The sequence below is a fragment of the Salvelinus sp. IW2-2015 genome, linkage group LG7 (assembly GCF_002910315.2).
Source record: "Salvelinus sp. IW2-2015 linkage group LG7, ASM291031v2, whole genome shotgun sequence".
Taxonomy (NCBI): domain Eukaryota; kingdom Metazoa; phylum Chordata; class Actinopteri; order Salmoniformes; family Salmonidae; genus Salvelinus; species Salvelinus sp. IW2-2015.
This window is the reverse complement of record NC_036847.1, coordinates 32,582,230-32,600,110: the sequence shown is the minus strand read 5'-3', so window position 1 is coordinate 32,600,110 and position 17,881 is coordinate 32,582,230. Positions and strand designations below refer to the sequence as shown.

General features: G+C 44.4%; 1 protein-coding gene across 1 annotated transcript; it reads left to right on the top strand.

Annotated features, from left to right (window-relative positions):
• Window positions 1-4,477: 4,477 nt before the first annotated feature.
• On the top strand, window positions 4,478-17,355 carry LOC111966843 (differentially expressed in FDCP 6 homolog). Its single transcript, XM_023991802.2, has 10 exons — window positions 4,478-4,623; window positions 8,864-9,004; window positions 9,135-9,320; window positions 9,727-9,954; window positions 11,028-11,283; window positions 11,444-11,742; window positions 13,462-13,628; window positions 14,236-14,434; window positions 14,585-14,675; window positions 15,255-17,355. Exons 1-10 carry the CDS (start codon window positions 4,528-4,530, stop codon window positions 15,449-15,451), a joined length of 1,860 nt encoding a protein of 619 aa, XP_023847570.1. The 5' UTR covers window positions 4,478-4,527; the 3' UTR covers window positions 15,452-17,355.
• Window positions 17,356-17,881: the final 526 nt, after the last annotated feature.

Below are 17,881 nucleotides of genomic sequence, written 5' to 3'. Positions count from 1 at the left end.
TTGTGCCCCAGATAGTGTGCTGAGAAGCTGTGGTTAACCTTGAGCGAGAACAGTATGCTTTCTATGCAGGTGCAAATAGCTCAAACAATGTTGCAGAGCTGTCTGGCCCCAGTCTCTAGGGTGTGGGAGCGTAATCTACACAGCAACAGCGCCGGACACCAAGGAGCGCCAAGAGGCTGGGAACAGCCTGAGCGCTGGCGACAGGCTGAGCAAGTTTAAACCACGCTCAGCCTCTACTGTGATAGGCCAACAGACGGGTTGGAACTACGTCTATCACAGTATAAGAACAGCGGTTTACTTACATCCTGCCAGTTCCCTGTTCTACCCTGCGAGGTGTTACAGTGAACCCGTATATACGAAAATTGCATTTACCATTTATCGTTTGAGTTTAATAAAAATACTTAAAGTATATTCGGTGACTCAATCGAATTTTGTCCTGATACCAGATTTGAATTGACGCAAATCCCTGATAAATAGCAAACCTGCTAATGCACTCATGTTCTCCATTTTACTCCTAATATGAAGTGAAACCAGAATTTGATTTGGGGCAGTAGTACCCATTCATGACATTACTTTGGAAGACGAGCTCTATATGAATATTCTCCTGTCTCCATTAGTGTTACTGGGTCGTTCCACCCAATTCAGTGCCTTTGGAGAAGTGTAACTTGGTCAAAAATAACATCAGATTTTGTTGTTTTTTAACATTGTTATAAAAGAGCACATGATCATCTTCATAAAAAACAAACAAACATGTTTTCCCATCCCAAAAGGTAAAAAAATAAAATAAAAAGGCTAGAGTAAGTACCTATTAAAGTACCAAATAAAAGTAACAGGGTTTGTGTCTTTCTTCTTAAAATCAGCCATAAATCCCTTTGTGACAGGGAATGGAAGCTTGTTGTGAGCAACAGAGTGGAAATTGAATAAAAGCTTCACACAAAAAAATGAAATTGTTAAAACATGTCTAGCCTGTCCATCTTTGGGTAACAGGATTGACGTATTATGCTCTACCCGCTCAGTTTTCCACCACAAAACACCAGAAAATGTCCCCAAACAGTAGAACCAGCTCACCTGCTGGAACTCTGTGATTTGGAAATGAGATGTTCAATGTTTCTTTCTGAAAAAATTATTTCATATTAAAATTTGAGTTCAGTTCACGTAACAGGGTTGACCTTAAAATGGGAGGGACAGACTTAAACAAATCACATTAAATAATCTTAAGAAATGGCTTTGTCAAAGCAACAAAATAACGAGGGCTTTACAATGATGGTGAAACTTGGAGACATTTAGGAATTAAGTGGGTTAAAATCTTACTGGAAGTAACAGGGTTAACTGAGGTCTATGTCAAAATGCTCAATATTGGCACAACGGCAAACCTTCATTCATATATATATATATATAAATAAAAAGGTCTATATTAAAAAGGGCACTTCATATAATTTGACAGGCTTTTAAAATTAAATATTGGTGCACAATTTCTACTGAAGATATCAAAAGGAACACAAAAGGCACTAATTTAGACATGGTACTGTAGGGATTCCACTATCTAACTATCTATCCATTAACCACTAGCAAGCCAGCCAGCCATTAACCATGTCTATCTAGCCAGCTATCTAACTATTAACCACATCTATCTAGCAATTAACCATCCATCTACAGTGCATTCAGAAAGTATTCAGACCCCTCGACTTTTTACAGCCTTATTCTAAAATGGATACCCCATGACAAAGCAAAAACAGGTTTTTAGAAATCTTTTGCAAACGTATTCAAAATTAAATGGAAATATCACATTTACATAAGTATTCAGACTCCTTACTCAGTACTTTGTCGAAGCACCTTTGGCAGCGATTACAGCCTCAAGTCTACTTGGATATGACTCTACAAGCGTTACACACCTGCATTTGTGGAGTTTCTCCTATTCTTCTCTGCAGATGCTCTCAAGCGCCGTCAGGTTGAATGGCGTCGCTGACAACTATTTTCAGGTCTCTCCAGAGATGATAGATCGGGTTCAAGTCTGGGCTCTGACTGGGCCACTCAAGGACATTCAGAGACTTGTCCCGAAGCCACTCACGCATCGTCTTGGCTGTGGGCTTAGGGTCGTTGTCCTGTTGGAAGGTGAACCTTCACCCCAGTCAGAGCGTCCTGAGCTCTCTGGAGCAGGTTCACCAAAGATCTCTCTGTACTTTGCTCCGTTCATCTTTCGCTCAATCCTGACTAGTCTCCCAGTCCCTGAAAAACATCCACACAGCATGACGCTGCCACCACTTCACTGTTGGGATGGTGCCAGGTTTCCTTCAGAAGTGACGCTTGGCATTCAGGCCAAAGAGTTCAATCTTGGTTTCATCAGACCAGAGAATCTTGTTTCTCATGGTCTGAGAGTCCTTTAGGTGCCTTTTGGCAACTCCAAGCAGGCTGTCATGTGCCTTTTATTGAGGAGTGGCTTCCATCTGGCCACTCTACCATAAAGGCCTGATTGGTGGAGTGCTGCAGAGATGGTTGTTCTTGTCGAAGGTTCTCCCATTTCCACAGAGGAACTCTGGAGAGCTGTCAGAGTAACCATCGGGTTCTTGGTCACTTCCCTGACCAAGGCCCTTCTCCACTGATTTCTCAGAATTGCTGGGAGCCCAGCTCTAGGAAGAGTCTTGGTGGTTCCAAACATTGAAGGTCCCCAGGAACACAGCAGCCTCTATCATTCTTAATTTAAGAACGATGGAGGCCACTGTGTTCTTGGGGACCTTCAATGCTGCAGACATTTTTGCTGGTACCCTTCCCAAATCTGTGCCTCCACACAATGTCTCAGAGCTCTACAGACAAATCCTTTGACTTCATGGCTTGGTTTTTGCTCCAACATGCACTGTCAACTGTGGGACCGTATATAGACAGGTGTGTGCCTTTCCAAATCATGTCCAATCAATTGAATTTGCCAAAGATGGACTCCAATCAAGTTGTAGAAACCTCAGGGATAATAAATGGAAACAGGATGCACCGGAGATCAATTTCAAGTCTTATAGCAAAGGGTCTGAATACTGAAGTAAAAAAAAAAATTTTTATTATTACTTTTAATCAATTGGAAAACATTTTTTAAAATGTTTTCTTCACTTTGTCATTATTGGGGTACTGTGTGTAGATTGCTGACAAAAAAATATATACTTTAATCCATTTTAGAATAAGGCTGTAACAAAATGTGGAAGGGGTCTGAATACTTTCCGAATGCACTGTAAATATATACACACACAACATAATGTCATGTATTGCTATGAACAACAGTCAGCATTTGCCCTAGGGTTGAATAAAGTTGTATTCAATTGAACTGTGGTTACCAACTAACTGGTTTAGTTAGTTGGTTTAGCGTCAGCTAGATAGCTAACTTTAGCTCTCTGGATTTTCCTAATGCATCTGTCAATACTGTCGTATAATCCATCCATTAGTCTGTATTGAAAGTTTGCAGCGACGTCACCCTCTTCTGGTGGCTGGCTCGGGACATCAAACATTTAATGAGTTCTTGCTAACAGGTAGTTAGTTACCAGCCTAGTGTCAATTTGCTCTGTACACTCACCTATCTCTCGCCAGAGCGCCCCCTGACGTTCAACCTGCCATCGCTTGTATTCATAAATCAATGTGTGGCCTGTATAGTATGGGGTCATAAATAATCCAGGGGGATTGTGACTATTTCATTTGCCCATTTAATTCAACAGCAAATATGTGCCAAATGGCAGTGTTGTTCTGGCGTATTTCCAGCGTGTGACTGACATTGTTCTCCTGCAGATACCGAAAAGTGGCACTGGCAAACTGGGGAACGAGACTTCACATACAGAATGGTCCTCTTTATCTCAGTTGGTAGAGCATAGTGCTTGCAACGCAAGGATAGTAGTTTTGATTCCTGTGAACACACATACATAAAATGCATGCACACATGACTGTAAATCGCGTTGGATAAAAGCATCTGCTAAATGATCCCGCAGGTGAAGAAGCTGGATGTGTAGGTCTTGGGTTGGCGTGGTTACACGTGGTCTGTGGTTGTGAGGTCGGTTGGACATACTGTCAAATTCTCTAAAACAACGTTGGGGGTCCCTAGCATAAGGTGCACCCGTGTAATGATCATGTTGTTTAATCAGGTTATTGATATGCCACACTGTCAGTTGGATGGATTATCTTGGCAAAGGAGAAATGCTCACTAATAGGGATGTAAACAAATTTGTGCATAAAATTGGAGAGAAATAATTTTTTTGTGCGTATGGAAAATGTCTTGGATCTTTTATTTCAGCTCATGAAACATGGGACCAACACTATACATGTTGCGTTTATATTTTTGTTCACTATATTAAAGGAGTACGTCAGTCTCTGTTATTGGACCCTTACACTACAATACCCCGCCAGCAGGTGGCGCAACTGTTTAGTAGTGCAGTCAGCACAGCAGGGCCCCACAGTCAAAGCACTACTGGGTGTGGGTGGCTCAAGAGGCTATCACAGCGTCGGGGCATGTATCGAGAGGAGGGAGGGAGAGAGAGAAAAAGTTATGCTGCTGTAGACATGGACCTACGCTCAGAGCTCCTCAAGTCTATTTGGTATGGTTTCACTGCTCTGGATCTTGAGAAGAGTGGGAAAGTGTCCAAGTCTCAACTCAAGGTGAGCACCTGGATTAATTTTTGCCAAAATTGATGGGATTTTACTAAGGGTTTTGGCCCCATGTTTTAGGGGCACCGTCTTCTAACCAAGGCACCCAGCTCTCTCATTTCCGACCTCATGAGGATCTTTATTGGGGTAGCTGGAGTCATCCAATAATATATAGTAATCTGGGTCAATAAAAATATCCTTTTGACATTTGTGAAGATGAGCAGAACTGGTCCTGAATAACTTGATATGCTGTATATGTTTGCTAGATGATATGTGGTAGATTTTCTGCTAATCTTCATCTGATTAGGTGTATTTCCTGGTTGAGCAAACCTTCATGGCACATGCTCTGTGTATTAGCTGATTGTTTTAGTGTTGTAATAGGGCTCGCAGTGGTAACTATATTTTTCCCATGGGGTGGGAGAACAACACTGATGATAGTGAAATAGTGCACAGTAGGGGCAGTGTGTGAGTTGGAGAGTTACGATTTCCTCTGCGTTTCTGTGAATGGAAGGCCTCATCACCAAGTTGTGACCAGGCTGGTCCATGATGTCACCACATGCAGTGCAATTGGTACTGTGGCACTGAGCACGACCAGAGAGCTGATGAATAGAACTTGTCACCACATCGCCACCTGTACTACAGTTCACGTACATCTTCAGTGCTTATTGATATGAACCTGAGTGCCAGTGTGTTGGTGCTAGCATGCCAGAGCACAAACAGACCTCGGACCAGGCTATATTGTTACATGGTGTAGGACCAGTCCCACTCTCCTCCATTGAGCTCCATGTTTCAGCCATGTGCTCCTGGCCTGGCTTTCACTATCAGAACCTCGTGACTAGGCTTATCCCTGTCATGCTGGCACTGGCAGACTGGTCTGGAGTATGGGAGTCTAGAGACCAGGGAGTCAGGTTCATAGAGGCTGAAGGTCCCCAGGCCACGCAGGTCTTAGTGTTCTTTAAAGTTGAGCATTGTATATTACTAAACTGAACAGAAATAAGAAGAAACTGTATTATGAAACTAATGAAATTGTGGGCAGAAAGACTAATTCAACTCCATGTTTTGTTGAATCACAGGGCTCATTCATCACATGACCTTTTGATATTGCCAATTATTTTAATGACTATTTCATTGGCAAAGTGGGCAAACTCAAACATGAAATGCCAACAACAAACTGTGAGCCAACATATTCATGCGTAAAATATCTAATAATGAAAGAAAGCATTGTAATTTTAAATTCTGTGAAATTAGTGTGAGAAACCATCTCATATTGACAACTTAGTTGGAAAGCTACTGAGGATGATAGCGGGCTGTGTTTGCCACTCCTGTTTGTCATATTTATAATCTGAGTCTGGAGAAAAGTGTTTGTCCTCAGACCTGGAGGGAAGCTAAAGTCATTCCGCTACCCAAGAATGGTAAAGCGCCCTTTACTGGTACTAACAGCCGATCAATCAACTTGCTTCCGGCTCTTAGCAACTTTTTTGAAAAATAATTAACAGACTTTCAGCATGCTTATGGAAAAGGGCACTCAACATGTACTGCACTGACACAAATGACTTATGATTGGCTAAAATAAATTGATAATAAGAAGATTGTGGGAGCTGTACGGTTAGACTTCAGTGCAGCCTTTGATATTATTGACCATAACTTACTGTTGTTGAGAGAACTTAAGTGTTATTGCTTTACATCTGCTGCCAAATCATGGGTTGTGAGCTATCTATCCAATAGAACAGAGGGTTTTCTTTAATGGAAGCTTTTCTAATGTAAAACATGTAAAGAGTGCTGTACCGCAAGGCAGCACTCTAGGGCCTTTTACTGTTAAACAAAGCCTGTGTGTCTATGTACGCTGATGATTTAACATTATACACGTCAGCAACCACAGCTAGTGAAATCATTGTAACCCTAAAACAAAGAGCTGTGGTCAGTTTTGTAATGGGTGGTTAATAATAAACTGGGTCTGAACATCTCTAAAACTAAGAGCATTGTTTTTGGTACAAATCATTCCCTAAGTTCTAGACCTCAGCTGAATCTGGTAATGAATGATGTGGCTGTTGAGGGGAGAGAACTTCTTGGTGTCAGCTGAGACCGTAAAGTGTCATGGTCAAGGAATATTGACTCAATTGTTGTGAAGATGGGGAGAGGTCTGTCTGTGATAAAGAGATGCTCTGCTTTTTTATTTTAAACACCACAGTCGACCAAACAAGTCCTTCAAGCTCTAGTTTTATCGAATCATCTCTATTGCCTGATGATATGGTCATGTGCTGCAAATAAGGACCTAGAAAAACTGCAGCTGGTGTGGAACAGAGCAACACGTCTTGGCCTTCAATGTAGAAAGAGGGCTAATGTCAACAGTATGCATGTCAGTCTCTCTTGGCTCAAAGTAGAGGAGAGATTGACTGCATTCATTCTTGTTTTTGTGAGAAATATTGTAAATTCAAACTTCCCTGTATAATCAACTTACATATAGCTCTGACAGACATAACCTACCAGTCACAGTCCCCAAATCCAGAATGAATTCAAGGGAACGCACCGTATTATGTAGAGCCATGATCACATGGAACTCCTTCCCATCTCAAATTATTCAAGCAAACAGCAACATTTGTTTTAAAAAATAAATAAAAAATGAAACACCTCATAACACACCTCTCCCCTGTCTGACCTAAATAACTCACATGTATATGTACCAGTGTACAGTATGTATGCGTGTAACTGTCCAGAGGAACTTTTATGTTTCCATTGTGCTTATTTAAAATGTGTGTAGTTAAATGTTCCGTATTTTGTCATATCTTATGTTTTGTGTGGACCCCAGGAAGAGTAGCTGCTGCTTCAGCAACAGATAATGGGGATCCCAATAAAATCCTTGGTTCAGTTGTGAGCAGAGGGGTGAGTGAGTGAAGACAGGATGTGGTGATGATGTGTCAGAAAATGAAGGCTGAGATCTAATCAAATCAGATCAAATTTTATTTGTCACATACACATGGTTAGCAGATGTTAATGCGAGTGTAGCGAAATGCTTGTGCTTCTAGTTCCGACAATGCAATAATAACCAACAAGTAATCTAACCTAACAATTCCACAACTACTACCTTATACACACAAGTGTAAAGGGATAAAGAATATGTACATAAAGATATATGAATGAGTGATGGTACAGAACGGCATAGGCAAGATGCAGTAGATGGTATAGAGTACAGTATATACATATGAGATGAGTAATGTAGGGTATGTAAACATAAAGTGGCATAGTTTAAAGTGGCTAGTGATACATGTATTACATAAAGATGGCAAGATGCAGTAGATGATATAGAGTACAGTATATACATATACATATGAGATGAGTAATGTATGAGATGAGTAATGTAGGGTATGTAAACATTATATGGTTTAAAGTGGCTAGTGGTAAATTTTTACATAATTTCCATCAATTCCCATTATTAAAGTGGCTGGAGTTGAGTCAGTATGTTGGCAGCGGCCACTAAATGTTAGTGGTGGCTGTTTAACAGTCTGATGGCCTTGAGATAGAAGCTGTTTTTCAGTCTCTCGGTCCCTGCTTTGATGTACCTGTACTGACCTCGCCTTCTGGATGATAGCGGGGTGAACAGGCAGTGGCTTGGGTGGTTGTTGTCCTTGATGATCTTTATGGCCTTCCTGTGACATCGGGTGGTGTAGGTGTCCTGGAGGGCGGGTTTACTACACGGGTTTACTGAGTCTCTCTCAAAATAAGATAGATATCGCTCAACTTCTATTTCAGTAAGGTCCAGTCATTTATTATTGTTTTTCATGAGAGCATCCTTAATCTCTTCAGAAGGTCTAAATGGCAGTTGGACATTGTTGTGTGAACACAAGAAGCTCTCTTGAAGTAACCCAATAGATATTTGACTGAGTAAATCACTGCCTGGTCAGCAGTTTCACTATATCCTTCGCCTGTATTCTGACGTGATGGGTACATTATACACGTTTCCTCTAAGACTAAAATACTGCAATGATTCAGCTTTTGTGTTTCAGGTCCTTTTTAAACTGTCAAAGTATTTAATGTTTTTTCTGTCTGACAGAGACAAGTCTTAAAAGAATTACTTAAAAAGTAACCATAATCAAGAGCACTCTATCACTCACACACATCCTCAAAACCAAACACAATTTACATTTTAAAACACAAGGTTTATAAACGGATCTTGGCCAGATACTAATATTGACGTCTGTTACGTTCAGTATTTGTTCAAACTCATCCATATCTACCTGTTGTCCATGTGTTTTAGGTTCTGTCCCATAACCTGTGTACGGTTCTGTCCATCCCCCACGACCCAGTGGCTCTGGAAGAACACTTCAGGGATGATGATGATGGACCGGTCTCCAGCCAGGGGTACATGCCTTACCTCAACAAATACATACTGGACAAGGTAATGAAATGCACACAGACACACCCTAGTTTGATCTGTAAACATGGTACTGTACCATCATGGCAATAGTTGAGTTTATGTTTTTGTTAATCTCACTCAACGTTGTGTGGATTATGTTTCCTGCACACAGGTAGAAGAGGGCAGTTTTGTCAAGGAACAAGTAGATGAGCTTTGCTGGACTCTCACTGCTAAGAAGAACTACAAGCCGGGGAAGGACAATAAGAACGTGTTGCCAGGGAAAGATGCCTTTAGTCTATGGTGCCTGTTTAACTTTTTGTCAGAGGACAAATATCCTCTGGTTATGGTCCCAGATGAGGTGAGTTCAACTTCACCATCCTGTCCTAGTATTTACCTGCCAAACCTCTGAAAAAAATAGCAGACTTTTGGTCCACTAGTGTTTCTTTGCCCACTGAATGTGGTGGCTTTATGCGCAGTAAATGTGGGCTTGCATGTCACATAGCTTCTGGTTTCCTGTAGTCTGTTTTTTTTTTTGTTATGATAAGCTACAGGCAGCTTTTAGAGCAGGGCACAGTGCCTCTGCGTGAGAACCAGCAGTCAAGGATGTTTCACTAAAAACAAAATGGAGGAGGTTACCTTATCAATCAAAAACAATACATTTCACTGGTGGCAAAACAAGTGAAAGGCAACCATTCTCACCACAATATACATTTCAATGTCTTTTTATATGCCAAATATTTGTGCTCCACACTTTATTTGTTCAGGTGGAATACCTGCTCAAGAAGATGTGTATGGCCATGAGTGTTGAGCTCAACTGTGTGGAGCTGGAGGACTTCATCTCCAAGGATACAGTGCAGCAGAATGGTTTCACTGTCTGGTCCTTCCTGGAGATGATGAACTCTGGGAAGGTAACTAGAGGCATGGACCAGGGAATCACCAGCATGGCCATAGAGGAGGTGTACAGGGAGATAGTTGGTGATGTCCTCAAAGAGGTAGGCTACCTGAAAACAATAGAGCAGTATGGTCTGTCTATCTCTCAGCCGGTCCCACATCGCTCCCTATCCCTCCCGCTTGGACATAAAATCTCGATGTTAGCATGTCTGAAGGGATATGTACACTCAGTGGCCAGATTATTAGGTACACCACCCCGTTCATGAAAATGGTTCACTCCTACAGACAGTGAGTCAAGTGACCGTGGCTTGCTATATAAAGCAGACAGGCATAGAGGCATTCAGTTACTGTTCGATTGAATGTTAGAATGGGCAAAACGAGTGACCTTAGCAACTTTGAGCGTGGTATGATCGTTGGTGCCAGATGCACCGGTTCCAGTATCTCAAAAATGGCCAGCCTCCTGGGCTTTTCACGCACGTCAGTGTCTAGGGTTTACCGAGAATGGTGTAACAAACAAAAACATCCAATCAGCGGCAGTCCTGTGGGCTAAAACATCTTGTTGATGAGAGGTTGAAGGAGAATGGCAAAAATCGGGCAAGCTAACAGGCAAATAACGGCACAGTACAACAGTGGTGAGCAGAACGGTATCTCAGAACGCACAACTCGTCGGTCCTTGTCACAAATGGGCTATTGCAGCTGATAGGTTCCACTCCTATCAGCTGAAAACAAGAAGAAGTGGCTCCAGAGGGCACAAACTTTGCCTACTCCGACAAATCTCAGTTCCTGTTGCGTAATGATGATGGCATAGAGTGGGGATTTGGCGTAAGGAGCATGAGTTCATGGCCCTATCCTGCCTGGTGTCGACAGTACAGGCTGGTGGCGGTAGTATAATGGTGTGGGGAATGCTTTCCTGGCACACGTTAGGTCCCTTGATACCAATTGAGCAACATTTTAATTCAGGTTGTTCTGGAGGCAAAGGGGGGTCTAACCTGGTACTAGATGGGTGTACCGAATAAACTGGCAACTGAGTGTATAAGCTGTGTAGTGATGTATCCTCCACCATATTGCTGCCACCACCTTAAAGATTTACAAACATTGGTAAGGGTTAAAGGGGATGTGTCAGTGATATGTTGTTCTATGTCAATAATGTGTGTGTTGACTTTGTCGCCTCCAGGGGTATCTTTGGAAGAAGGGTCAGCTGAGGAGGAATTGGAAGGAGCGCTGGTTCACCCTGAGGCCCGGTACCCTGGCCTACTACACCAGCGAGGACCGCAAGGAGCGCCAGGGAAACATCTCTCTGGACGGGGACTGCTGTGTGGAGGTGCTGCCAGACAGAGATGGGAAGAGGTGTATGTTCTGTCTGAAAACTCTCTCCAAGACCTATGAGATGAGTGCCTCAGACACCAAGCAGAGACAGGAATGGACAGCAGGTCTGTGGGACATGTTCTTCTACTCAGTGACCCCTCCCACTAATAATGCATTCACTCCCAATAGACTTTAGGCTCCTCTAAGAGTGAATATATAATGTGAACCCTGTGTGGAAGTACTATTGTACAACTTGTTACAGCCTATCCCCCTCCCTCCCCACAGCCATTCAGACAGCCATCCGTCTACTCACTGAAGGGAAGACCTCTCTCCACAAGGACCTGAAGCTGAAGAGGAGGGAGCAGAGGGAGCAGCGGGAGAGGAGGCGGCTGGCCAAAGAGGAGGAGCTTCAACGTTTTCGGGCCCTCCAGGAGGAGAAAGAGCGTAAGCTGGCCGAGCTGGAGCTCCTGAAGGAGGCACAGAGGCAGGCCCAGGCTCTCCTGGAGCAGGACGAGATGAGGAGGCGTCAGCAGCATGATGAGATGCAGCAGGCCCTGGAGGTGCAGCTCCGCGAGGCAGAGGAGGTGAAGACTGGGAGGGGAGAGGGAGACGGTGGAAAAGAAGCGATAACAAAGGGAGGGAGGTGGTGAGGACAGAGAGGAAGAGGGGAGGGAGCGGTGAGACAAGAGGGAGGAGAGGAGGGAGGCGGTGAGGACAGAGAGGGAGGAGAGGAGGAGGCGTGAGGGACAGAGAGGTGAGGAGAGGAGGGAGGCGGTGAGGACAGAGAGGGAGGGAGAGGAGGGAGCGGTGAGGACAAAGAGGGAGGGAGAGGAGGGAGGCGGTGAGGACAGAGAGGCGAGGGAGGCGGTGAGGACAGAGAGGGAGGAGCGGTGAGGACAGAGAGGGAGGGAGAGGAGGAGGCGGTGAGGACAGAGAGGGAGGAGAGGAGGGAGGCGTGAGGAAAGAGAGGGAGGGAGAGGAGGGAGGCGGTGAGGACAGAGAGGGAGGAGAGGAGGAGGCGGTGAGGACAGGAGAGGGAGGAGAGGAGGAGGCGAGGAGGACGAAAGGGGAGGGAGAGGAGGAGGCGGGAGGACAGAGAGGAGGGAGGCGTGAGGACAGAGAGGAGGGGGAGGCGGTGAGGACAGAGAGGAGGGAGCGAGGTGAGGACAGAGAGGAGGGAGCGTGAGGACAGAGAGGGAGGAGAGGAGGGAGGCGGTGAGGACAGAGAGGGAGGGAGAGGAGGGAGGCGGTGAGGACAAGAGGAGGAGAGGAGGGGAGGCGTGAGGACAGAGAGGAGGGAGAGGAGGGAGGCGGTAGACAGAGAGGGAGGGAGAGGAGGGAGGCGGTGAGGACAGAGAGGGAGGGAGGGAGGGAGCGGTGAGGACAGAGGGAGGGAGGCGGTGAGGACAGAGAGGGAGAGAGAGGGAGGGGTGAGGACAGAGAGGGAGGAGAGGAGGGATGGAGGCGGTGAGGACAGAGAGGGAGTGAGAGGAGGGAGGAGGAGGTGAGAAGAAAGAGAGGAGGCATGGGGAAGAGAGAGGGAGTGAGGACGGGAGGGAGAGGGGGAGGCGGTGAGACGGAGAGGAGAGAGCGGTGAGGACGGGAGAGGAGGGAGGGGTGAGACGGAGAGGAAGAGAGGCGGTGAGGACGGAGAGGAGGGAGGCGTGAGGACAGGGAGGGAGAGGAGGGAGGCGGTGAGGACGGAAGGAGGGAGGCGGTGAGGACAGGGAGGCAGGAGAGCTGAGCGAGGGAGCGGTGAGACGAAGGATGGGAGCGGTAGGACAGGAGGTAAGAGGAGGGAGGCGGTGAGGACGGAGAGAGAGAGCGGTGAGGACAGGAGAGGGAGGGGAGGAGGGAGGAGGTGTTGAAGAAAGGAGAGGGAGGCGGTGAGGACAGGGAGGGAGAGGAGGGAGGCGGTGAGGACAGCTAATGACAGGAAAGGGGGAGACGGTGAAGGGAAGAAAGGAGTGTGGTTATAGCACCATAAAGGTTCCAATGAGAAACTTATGAGCATGGTTCTTTTATATAACCTTGAAACAAGTTCTATATAGCACCAAAAAGGGATCCGCTATAGTTATGATCCAAGATCTAACTGCCTTTTTTGGCAGTGTATAGAACCTTCTGTTTTGAGTGTGTGCTTACCTGTGTCAAGGAGGAGGAGGGTGGCGGTTGTGTTGTGTACTGTGGAGGATGGTTGGTTCAGATTTGGAGTGGGTGACAGGGTGTATAGTAACACTGTTTATGCCGATCACGATGCGCTGGGCTAGGTGTCTAGATCTTCTATGCTGTGTGTGTCTCTCCAGTCGCGGGCCAGCATGCAGGCAGAGATGATTCTGAAGGAGGAGGAGGCGGAGCGGCAGAGGAAGAGGATCAAGGAGCTGGAGGGGTTGCAGACGAGTCTGGAGGAGGCCTTGCACCAGGAGATCAAGGCCAGACAGGACGAAGAGGTCTTTAGATACGCACAGACTGGGTAGGGTGCTGCATGCGCACACACACAGTATTCTTCTTCAAACATATTCACTTCCATAGACAGGCTCAGGTAGGGCTAGCAGTTGGCATGTGAAAACGCATCCACTTAGCATGTATAAGCTGCATGTGTTTTTAATGAACACAGCATACCACAGGGAGACAGATGGTGGTGAGAAGCTGATCAGTGTTGAAGGGTGGGCTGTTGCGTTAGTTCCTGAGGAAGTCGAGTTTTTAGCAGAGGAAGTTGTCTAGCTACGATATGTTGGATATGTTGACAGGGTGTGCATGGGCTCTATCTCAATCTTACATGCAAAAAAATAAATGATCTGACGTGTCCTTCGATTAATTTCCTTTCTGGCTGTGAGCACTGCATATAATACCAAGCGTTAAGTTCCCTGCTTGTCAAAGCTCACAAAGAATCTCAGACATGGCAAAGATATCATAAAGAATATAGGCTTGTCCATGCCTGTAATAACTTGGCTTTAAATGCAGTGATACCGAATTCTTTCTAAATCTCCAGCAAATCATGCTATATTTACTGACTACTGTATGCCCTGTGCATTTTAACTTGCCATCTTTCTAAAAAACCTTGAATCTGTATTGCCCAGTTTGCTGTCTGAGGAGGAGGAGAAGATGAAGGCCCTGATGGCCCTCCAGGATGAGCAGGAGGAGTACATCCGGAAGACCCAGAGAGAGAAGCAGGAGCTGCGGCAAGAGATGGAGAACAAGACCCGGGCTCTGGAGGAGGCCCAGCGGCAGCTGGAGGAGGTCAGGGCCAACCGACACCGGGTCGACCAGGACGTTGTGGTGAGTAGCCTACCGTTATCAACACACTTACTACTTCCCTTCACAACAACACTGGATATTTAGATTGGGCTTAATTATCCAGTAGAGCCTTATACATATCTGTAGTGTGAATTTGTTCCATATGTTTCAATCTCCCTTGTGTTCTGATAGGCTGCCCAAAGGAAGCTTCGCCAGGCCAGCACCAATGTCAAACACTGGAATGTTCAGATGAACCGGCTGATGCGTCCAGTCGGACCAGGAGGTATGTCACGCACATTGAAATGTTGCCATTTTGTCAAGTGTTCAGCATCGTGTGATCTAATGAGGTCACTTGAGTGGGCACACATTTCCTTGTGGTTTGACATTTAACTATGCACAAAGAGCAGGTAGCGAATAAGACATGCGATGTGCAGACCTACTGTACTGTAGTAGGTGTATGCTAAAGGTCGTGAGAAATGTCACTCTTTCTCTGTGAGGTTGCAACTAGGTTTTGACAACCTCATTTTAGTGTACTTCTTTCTTTAAGCATAGCGTTGATAAGACGTACTAGTGCATTTCTGTGTTATTCATCATATTTTCTACTGTAACCCCGGGGCTCTAGCATCCCTCTTGTCTTTGACACAGTAGCTTCAAACCTAAGGTACACTGATGATTTACCTGCCAACAACCACTGTTCTCGTTCATAACAAGATGACTATGTCAGATTCACCAATCATCACTTATGAATAATTTACCAAGATATACTTTGTTACAATGTGGTCTTGTCCACCAAAAAACAGTACAGGAGGCTAAATGTTTGTGTTTTTCTGTTTCCTGTTCTTGCTGGAATGGTTCCATTCAGAGAAGAGATCTTCTGGAGGCTCGTTCTCCAGTTTCCAGATGCCGTCTCAGAGAGATCCCGGCCTGCGTCTGAGACAGCGGTCAGAGGAGCAGGATGATGAGAGCAAGGAGAACGTGGACAGCAGTGGTACAGGGTTAGGCTGTGAAGGAGAGAGACGTCTCTCACAGACCTCTAACGGAGGCATGGACATCCCCTGAGAGGATATGGTTCTTCTCCTCTAGAAGGGAAAACTGTGTTACCAACTGTGTTTTGTTTGTGGATTTTGTAATGGAAAAGGTGGAAAGACTTTGAGCGAGTATGAATTCATCTTTTAGGTGGTGTCAATGTGAACGTTCTGTCTAGTTGACGGAAAAGCATGGATGGGATCGTCAAGATACATGACATTAGTCATTTAAATATTCTTCTCCCACCAAGTTGGTAGTAAACAATTAGATGCATCATTGGTAGTAAATGTATTATATCAATAGTATTCCATCACAGCATCTCACGGTATGTTGATAGCAAGTCTCCATGTTTTAATGAAGAACAGAATGACCACAAGTGTTTGTTTTTGTTGTTGAGAATTTCTTCTCAAAGATCACAAGATGAAGATTTCTTTCCTCTCACAAAATGAATTCTGTAAATATATTTACTAAATGAGTCTAGTTTTTTCTCTTCTCTCCCTCTTTGCAATGTCAGACAGACATGCAGACAGAAATGCGGACAGACAGGTGGACAGACAGACAGACAGTGGTATTAATAAAACATGGATAGTACTCTCTACCAAATGGGTACAATATGAAAACAGAGAAGAGTGATTTGTAGAGTGGAAATGAATGCAAACAGCTTCTGTGGTCTCTTTATTTCCTGTTTCCGGAGTCAGTTTAAACTTTACCCACATGTAGAAATGTAAGCTCGGGGGCCAGGTGCTTACCCTGTGTGTGTGTAAACTATGTAGACGTTGCATTTTCCCAATCCTTATATCTTCCCAGTGTTTGTGTATTGTGTGACGAAATTAAGAACAAATTCAAGGTATTATCCTGCTATATTTTTTTATACTATAATAATTTAATGGTGTTCAAAAAAGTGTTTGAGAGACACCTTCTGACCAAAAAGGACAATTACAGGAGAGATTTATTGCAAATACCACTATACAATAATACAGTGGGAATGACATGATTGACACCCTTGATAAAGATGAGCAATAATTACATTTAAGTCATTTAGCAGACGCTCTTATCCAGAGCGACTTACAAGTTGGGCTGTATAAAATAAATTATTCAAATACTGAGCTATATTATATGCAAAAAAAAATTTGAAATGATTTTATACAAATACAATTGCTTATACAAATACAAAAAGAGATTTTGTTTAACAATTTATTCAAAAAATCTCAGAGGTATGCATTAAAGACATGCTAAGACATGCTAACGGTAATGGTGAAAGGTTAGCATGTCTTGGGGGTATGATCTTTGGCCCTCTGTAACTTTCTCACTCGTCATTATTCCCGATCAATTCAGGATTATTCGTAATCATGGTAGCATCCACATTAATGTTGAAATGTTTAAAAACATATATTCTTATTTAGAATAAAATGTACCTCAACATGACCCAATATATTATTTACCATAAATTTCTATTAGGCACAAAAAATAAAATAAACACAACCTAAACGAACTGCAAGTGCATCCAACAAGTTTGTAGAGTCATTGCATTATAGGAATATGGGACCAAATACTAAACTTTTGAGTACTTTATTTACCGAACAGAAATATAAACGCAACATGCAATAATTTCAAAGATTTTACTTATGTTACAGTTTATATAAGGAAATAAATCAATTGAAATAAATAAATTAGGCACTAATCTATGGATTTCACATGACTGGGCAGGGGTGGAGCCATAGTTGGGCCTGGGAGGGCGTAGGCCTAGCCACTTGGGAGCCAGGCCCACCCACTGGGGAGCCAGGCCCACCCACTGGGGAGCCAGGCCCAGCCACTGGGGAGCCAGGCCCACCCACTGGGGAGCCAGGCCCAGCCACTGGGGAGCCAGGCCCACCCACTGGGGAGCCAGGCCCAGCCAATCAGAATGAGTTTTCCCCCACAAAAAGGCTTTATTACAGCACCCCCTTCCCTGTCTGATGATCCCGCAGGATGTGGAGGTCCTGGGCTGGCGTGCTTACACGTGCACGGTCTGCGGTTGTGAGGCCGGTTGGACGTATTGCCAAATTCTCTAAAACAACGTATGGTAGAGCAATGAACATTACATTCTCTGACAACAGCTCTGGTGGACATTCCTGCAGTCAACATGCATATTGCACGCTTCCTCAAAACTTGAGACATCTGTGGCATTGTGCTGTGTGACAAAACTGCACATTTTAGAGTGGCCTTTTATTGTCCCCAGCACAAGGTGCACCTGTGTAATGATCATGCTGTTTAATCAGCTTATTGATATACTACACCTGTCAGCTTGATATATTATCTTGGCTAAGGAGAAATGCTAATTAACAGGGATGTAAACACATTTGTGCACAAAATTTGAGAAAAAAAAAAGTTTTTTGTGCCTATGGAACGTTTCTGCAATAGATCACGTGGTGAAGCTTCATGCGTCGTTTCCATGGAGTTGTTTTTACACGCTTGTTGTTGATT